This window comes from Apium graveolens, chromosome 6 (assembly GCF_009905375.1).
Source record: "Apium graveolens cultivar Ventura chromosome 6, ASM990537v1, whole genome shotgun sequence".
Classification (NCBI taxonomy): Eukaryota; Viridiplantae; Streptophyta; class Magnoliopsida; order Apiales; family Apiaceae; genus Apium; species Apium graveolens.
In genome coordinates, this window is record NC_133652.1 from 271918695 (window position 1) to 271927098 (window position 8404).

The window sequence follows — 8404 nt, forward strand, 5'->3', positions numbered from 1 at the left end:
TTCTTCATCTGCAAATCATCAAGATTAAATTCTAGTTTGTTAATGTTAAATTCAACCACTAGAATTATTTATCTTGTTCTTGTGTAACAATCTAGCGGATCAAAATCCCTAGAACTTAATCTCAAATCGCGTTTAGCATTTGATTCTAATTATTGCAAAAATAGAAAAAGTTCATATCAAATTTATTCTAGATTTGTGATAATTGATTTGAGATTAATACCTTGTAATCGATACAGTTGTTGTAACACCTTTCAAGTTTAATAATATTTTTATTTAACTTGAATTTTATTTCACATTTTTTATTCCGCATTTATTCGATTATTTGGTACTGTTTGTATTCAACCCCCCCTTCTACAAACACATTGGGACCTAACAAGTGGTGGCTTCCTGAGCATAATGTAGATATCTTATCAGTTGAGTAGATGCTTTAAGATGATTAAACATATCAGGATTCTGAATAGTCTTCTCAGATGTATCCAGATGATTGACAGCATAATTCTTTAAAAAAGGATATGCAATATCCTTCCATTTCTTGTTCCAGACATCATCAAAGAAATCATGTTTCTTCTTGGCATCTAACTCTTCCAGCTTTTGTTGCCTCATATGTTTAGGCATATCTTTAGGAAAGAATAGATCATCCTCGGGATCTATAATGTCATTAAGATTAGAAGTATTGATATCTTCACCATCATTAGATTCTTTCTCATGGACAGATCCTTCATCAGCAAATGGAACTGATACTATCTGTTGAACTTCAACATCAGCTTCAGCATTTAATATTGAATCAAAATTTGGGGTTGTATGAGAACCAGTTGCCTCATAAACTTCCATACCATCAGCATTTAGCTCCACATCTTCAAAAATTGTAGACAGGTGAGCTGGAGCTTTAGTATTTACCTCCAGAACCTCAGTACATGTGAAGTGCTGTGGTGATCCTGTAGTGAATAGATCTTCATGAATGGACTTTCGTGCTACTACATCTTCATCAACAACAGGGAAAATAGTAAGTGATGGAATAATAGAGTGAGTTTTCGTGCTACCCAAGGACTCATTGTCTCTTGAGTCAAAGTGCTCATATTCCTGAGTAAGTATTGTCCTCCTGTTTTTCTTGATAGCAGTAGTACCTTGACAGTTTACTTCTAAAGCATCCCAAATTTTCTTTGTTATTTTACATCCAATAACCATATTGGACATAACACTATCAAGACTGTTATGCAAGATATGTCTTACTTTTGTATCTTTCATAATAGATGAAAGATCCTCAAGAGATAGTCCTTCTTGTCTTTATCAACCATCTTTTCTTCTTGGCCAGCAACAACAACAAATAGTTTCATTGGCCTGTGTGGACCATCATAAATTCTGCTCAGATATTCAGTATCTATTGCTAGATACATGGCCATCTTCACTTTTTAGATTGGATATTCATGAATCTTCAAGATTGGAACTTTGATAGCCTCATATCTGCTCATATTATTATTAATGGGTTGATTGGCTGGTGGAGGAGGTGGGGGATTCGATTGAGCTTCTTTGTCTGCCATTAAAGATTGATTTTCATATCATAAACTATTTGTATATCAACAACAAATTCTGATTCCAATTGTTAGGTACGTAATACAACTGTAGATTGGGGTGAATACAGGTTATGAAAACAATTCGATAAAACTTTAGCAAAATCAACAATTTTTATATTAATCTGATAAAAACTATTACACAAATACTCTCTCAAAGGATGAACAATTATCCCCGAGTGCTGCTAGATTATATGAAATATAAAATAATTTGTAACACCTTTAGTGTAAACCTAATTTGTGCTTATATAGTGCACAACTACACAATCAATAAGAAATCATATTCTATTACAATAAGGAAACCTAATACATATCCATGTATATTTGCTTCTGAAATAAAGTCATTCACCGCCTTGAATTCTTCAATCCTTTTCCTTCTCGAATATCTACTGAAGTGACTAAATCCTGATGACATCAAATGCTGATCATCACGTACTGATAGACAAGTACTAATGATGTCACCTTCAGTAAATACTGATATTAATTCTTGATAATAAACTCTGATAGGTTATATCCTGATATCATCAATTATATCTCACAGTGGTATAATTGAAGGTTGAAGCTGTTAAAGGTGCACCAAACAACAATGTTTGTGAAAACATATCTGACTTGAGCAAGGGTAAAGGGCTAATGGTTGAAGATGATGATTGTCCCAGCCAAGATGACATTAATGTGGATGAGCATCTGGCATTTTTATCAAGAAGGTTTGCAAAGCTCAAATTCAAGAAAAATTTTGGAGCTGCAAAATCCAAAAGAAACATGGTTAATAAAACTAAATTCAAATGTTTACAATGTGGGATGAATGGTCATTTTACAAATGAGTGTAGAAATCCAAACTCAGAAAAGAAAAGGTTTGAGTTTGTGGATTATAAGAAGAAATATTATGAGTTGCTCAAACAAAAGGAGAAGGCCTTCATTACTCAAGAGTAAATGACGGGGCAGTTGATTATAAACTCTGATTTACTCAAGAAAAGTTCTGATTTGCATGTTTAATTAAAATATTTACTGACTTATTGTTTTAATATGAATATTGAATTTGTGTAACAGGGAATATCAGAAATCATAAACTCTGATTTGCTGGAATACTGATCAGGATTTGCTGGAACTGACAGATCATGGCGCTGGTCAGGATTTGCCAAGACCGTCAGATTCTGAAGCCGGTCAGGATTTTCTTAAGCTGATAAATCCTGATGTCTGTTCAGGATTTGTTGAGGCAAATACTGATGGACTGGATCAGGATTTGGTGTGGTTAATCCTGATGGGCTGACTGTTACGTTTCTGATTCTGAGATATTCTATTAAATTCATATTAAGTCTAAATATTTATTTTAATTAATATAATATCTTCAGTTACGTTTTGTTTTGTCTTATATACAAAACTAAAATGTTTGCATGAGATATACTGCAATCACATACGTGTGAAACCCTAGCTGCTATCTCATTCTGTTCATCTCCTCCACAACATACAAATTAGCATAGGTTTTATGGGCGAACTGAGATCAGGTGACTGTTGAGCTTTACGTAATTGTGGACGAATTACTCTGTGTTGTTGTATCATGGAAGTGATATTGCTGCAACCCAATACCGCGTAAGTGGGGAAATAATCTCTTCAAGAATAATCTAAACTTCTCGAAGGTTAGGCGCCTCAGCTGTTATTGGCTCTTTCAGATTTATTAAAACTTCTGTTAGAGATAAGTCTTCTTATCTATCTTTGTCAATTAAATTAGTGATAATATCTTGTTATTTTCCTTCATATTTTGTTTCGTTATTTGGTTTAATTTGCATGTTCTTGTTAATTTGTGATATATAAAACAACCTTATTATTGTGCGTAGTGTTAATTATACCCAACATTTGCAACCTGACTAATCAAAGGAACACCTTTGATTAGATTTTATCTTGCTTGTAGCTAGTCCTTATTAATTATTCTTTCTAATACTAGATATTTCTTTATACTAAATATTATAAGATACTATGATGAATTTAATCATTTTGATAATAAACTAGACTAATTAATTTTGTTTATTACAACATGTTTTTCGGATTATAAATTTGGTGAAGCAGCAAAATTCTGGAGAGGGAGATAGACACTTGACTATACAGGTTTTCTTTTTTAATTATTAAAGATTTGTTGTTTAAACATCTGGATATATATTTATATGTCTTTTAATAAGATAATGAACTTTCTTGTTTAAACATCTGGACATATATTTATATGTCTTTTGATAAGATAATGAACTTTCTTGATGAACTTTCTTGAAAGAAAGATATCATATTCATTTGTGACATTGTATCTCGATACAATTCATCTACGTCTATGTATCATATGATTGCAATTTCAACTTTCATAATATCATATCCGATCATAACTTTATTTTTACATAATTTTTGACTTTGATTTTAAAAAAAAAAATTATATTACTATTACACCTCCCATCATTACTTAAATATTCTTCAAAATTGAACAAAGATTATTTATTAATTCATTCTATAGATTGATAAAGAACAAAATTTAAAAATTAATGGTGTGCTTGGTTGGATGTGTTAAATGAAATAAATTAAAAATTAAAGAAAATTAACAAAGTTGTTAGGAAGATTTTGGGGGAAAAAATTGTACAAAATTATTGTGATAAAAATTACAAACATGGATGTTTTAAGAAATGAAGTGGGTGTTCAAGTGTTTTAGATGATTAGCAGATTAGGAATAGAATGAGTCAAACAACTAAAATTTAAATATTTAATAATTATATACTTCAATTCTGGTTATCCAAAAATAAGGCCCATATTATTTATACAAGTACCTCAAATATTTGAAACAAGGCCCATAGTTAGAAAGCCCAATCAACTCCAAAAGCTTTTAACAGAAGGCCCTATAAATCACATATCAAATCAAATATATAAAACTGCACTAATTTTTTCTTATAAATTATATCTAGATTCTATATTTGACCATGCCAGTTCTTTTTATCTTTTTTGTTTCAAGATTACATGGTCTGTCCTGACAAAAAAGATTACATGGTCTGTTGCAGTGTTGCTGATTGTTCTGATTCAAATGATAACCCCGAAAGTTGCGAGAACTAAATTTTTTGGATTAACTTACGAGTAATGCTAGAAACACAAAAAATAATATGGATAATGTAGGAATATGAAATAATTTTATTAGTATTTTTGATGTAAATATAAGAAGGTCCATTTTTATTTAGCCAATAAAAAATTGACATGTGTCGTTTTGTAAGTTTTTGGAAACCAATTTGATATCCGTAAGTATTTTTCTTAAATAATGGTAATAGGGCTGAGTACTAGATTATTCGATAACCAAACCAAAATATATTTCGATTATCAAAATACCAAAATAATAGAGAGAATCATAACCGAAATAATAAAACTGAATCAAATTATTTTTGTTATTTCGGTCGGTATCGGTTAACCGAAGCACATGCTCCGCAGTCAGAGCTATATAGTTTTACAAAAGGCTTATCATTTCAAGTCCATGTTTCGAAAACCCAAATTCACACAAAATAATCAAGCCCCAAATCAAACACATGATCCCCATTCAAAAAAGCCCAATCTAAATCATTATTCTCAAAATAAATAAATAAATCTTTATTATTAATACTCACTCCGTCACTCTCTTATCTTCTCACACTACCCACATTTCATCTCTCCTCAAAACCACATTTTCTAGAGAGAGAACAATCTTATTACACCAAAACATGTCCATCTCTCTAGGCCTTTTCACCACTTTACTCGCCGGCCCACCGCCGGCGACCACCGTCAAGTCATGTTATTTTCCGGCACCCAAGAAAACAATCTTTGTTATACACCCATCTGGTGCTAATGTGCGCAGACTAACATGCGCTGCTGCTAAGGTAGTAAAAGAGACCAAGAAGATTAGAGAGCCTAGAGGTATTACAAAGCCCCGGCCGGTGACGCCGGAAATGCAAGATATTGTCGGCGTGCCTGAGATTCCTAGAACTCAGGCGCTTAAAGTTATTTGGGCATATATTAAACAACATAACTTGCAGGTATAAAAAAACACAGAGTTGATGTTTTAGTGTGTGTTTGATAATGTTGTGTTGATGGTGTTTTGTGTGTTAAGCTGGAAATTGGAATGTGGGTTTTGTCGAGTATAATGTTTATTGGGGTTCTGTGTTAGTAATTGGAGGCGTGGTTTCGGATTTCGGGTCGTGTTAGTAAACGGGTTGAGTTAGTTGTATTAGTTTTGTGTTGTACTAAAATTTGATAAAGTGAATTGAAATGTGGGTTTTGTTTATAATGTTTTTGCGGTTTTAGTTGGGAATTGAAATGTGGGTTTTGTTTATAATGTTTGTGTTTATGTTGATTTTATGTTAGTTAGTAATTGGAGGTGGAGTTTCGGGTTGGGTTATGAAACAGGTTAAATTAGTTGTATCGGTTTTGTGTTGTAATTAAATTTGACAGAAATGAATGTGCAAAGTTAAAAGTATGAACTTTTTTAGATTTTAATTGTTTGGAGTTATATCTGAGTTAATCGAGAAGTGTTGAGTTTTAGCTAGCGTTTTGTCTATACGAATTGTGTCGATGATTGAGTTGGGGTTTAAGGTATGTTAGGAATTTCCATTCCAATTTACTGATACCAGATGAAGCTGATTTTATTAGATGTCCGTGTAGTCTCATAGGAAGGAGTGTATTAGCCACTGCGGACTTTTTATGCCAATTGGTTCGAGTCTTCACTAGCATGAGACTCACATTTTTAATGTGATGTTCTTTATTTTCCACGAAACTCCTGTCTTAGTCTTCATTTTAAAAGCAGAAGATATAGGTAAATAGAACCAGCCGTCGATTCGATTGCATTTAAGTCTTAAGTTCTGTGTGTGCTTTGGTCGGTAATATACGTGATTTAATGGATGAGTTGTATTGAAAGTAATATCAGGGATGGAAAAGTGTGACTTAATTTTAGAACTTGTTTTACTTGATATGTCTGTAGGGTCTAGTGCCACTTGTAATGAATTTGAATAAATTGTGTTGTAATTGATCACATATGTTGGTAGTCGTAATCATGTTAGCGAGATGAAAAGAGGATCAGTGGACATCCTATCGGTAAGGTATATCCTTAGTTTTGAAATCTATTAAGCTTTGATCCTTATCCTCCTCTCCTTGGTTAAGAAAAAGTAAATGAGCAAGATAAATTGAGTTTCAATATGGATATTTTGTGTGAAGGAAGCTGTTAAAGTTCTTCATGATCTAACTTGGTAGTATATTTGTATAAAAATGTTTTTAAGGACTGAATTTTGGTAAATTGAGGGAAGTCTGAACTCAACTTTGTGAAATCAGCGGTGTTTGTTATTGTTTACTGTAAGCCAGCTACACTTTGCAACAACATGATGATAGGCATAGCTGCACTCCTACTTAACATGCTATTAAGTGATGCTGAACACTGTTGTGTAGAATGAAATTATGTCCTACGTAGATTGTGCACATATTGTGGTGACTGTAATTGTTGGTATTTTATGGAAATTTGAATTGTGCCTATAAGAAGAATAAACTTACCTACATCAATGATATAGGATAATCTGCCTCATTGGAGACAATAGGTATTTGTCTTGTTGGAACGACATAATCTCTTTATAGGCGGTTTGCTGGCTTGATATGTTATCCTTTCGATAGATTATAGCCCGTCAAAAGATAATGAATATGTCATGATTTTGTAATGCCGATGCTTCATTCGTGTGTCGGCCATATTATGTTAGCTGATGCTTCAAACGTCTGACGATTATTTTAGGTGATGAGTTTTTTTTTTTTTTTGAAACTAGCCCATTTGCAGGACTATTATCTGGAGCACTTGCTTAGAAAATTATCTATTAAAAAAATTAGTTTCACTCATTATTGTATACATGGTAACATGTTTTTACAGCTGATTGTACATGTAACCAATGCCATGACATGTTTACATATCACTACAGTTTTTTTTCCTGAAAAAATGATAGTTAAATCTTTGTTCTTGATAATAGGACCCTGAAAACAAGAAGATAATCATATGTGATGAGAAGCTCAAGAAGATCTTCAAAGGGAATGATCGGGTTGGATTCCTCGAGATTGCAGGTTTAATTAGTCCTCACTTTCTTTAGGTGGACAAGGTCTGCGAAGTTATCTTCCTTAGTATAGGACTATATGGCAGTTAAGCATGGTTTGACAATATATCTTCAGAAACAGTGGTGCCTCTTACATTAATTTTTGTAGTTGGCCTTTAGTCACACACCCCTGAGGTGTACAGGATTTAGCTCAATTTTGATTTATCAAAAAGTAGTGTTTGCTTTGTGGATGTTATTGGACGTATACAGGTGTTAGTTGTGTTTTTGTAGCCACTCAAGATGTTTAAATTCTTGAACCTATCTATCTATCTATCTTTTTTTTTATTTTTTCTTTATTGTGGTTTATATCTATTCATTACTTAAATTTACAGGATAAGCAGACAAAAAGTTGCATAACCTCTCTGAATCTTAAAACCTATCCTCCTAAAGTTTCGACAGAGTGTCTAGTATTCACATTCCTCGTAACCTGTCGAAGCCACTGTTCTTCATCTATACCTGTCAGCTGATTTTTTTTGCTGAGCATCTCATTCTTTCTCTTTAACCTTCTTACTTGTTTATCAAAACAAATTAGATCTTATGATCTTGGTTTTTGGGTTTGTTTCTTCACCAGCTCTGCCAAAGTTTAGCCAATGTCACACTCTCTGATGTAATTCCATTGAACGCCAAACGGTAGCCAGTTTTGGCTGAAGTCCCTGCAAACTAATTACAAAGAAATGCAGATAGTAATGAGATACTACTAATGTGATTAATCAAAGAGAGCATTAACTT

At 32.8% G+C, this 8404-nt stretch overlaps 1 protein-coding gene across 1 annotated transcript; it reads left to right on the forward strand.

Annotated features, from left to right (window-relative positions):
• The first annotated feature begins 5192 nt into the window (after nt 1–5192).
• LOC141667731 (uncharacterized) lies at nt 5193–7960 on the forward strand. The gene is made up of 2 exons (XM_074474337.1): nt 5193–5590; nt 7556–7960. Exons 1-2 carry the CDS (start codon nt 5279–5281, stop codon nt 7670–7672), a joined length of 429 nt encoding a protein of 142 aa, XP_074330438.1. The 5' UTR covers nt 5193–5278; the 3' UTR covers nt 7673–7960.
• Nucleotides 7961–8404: the final 444 nt, after the last annotated feature.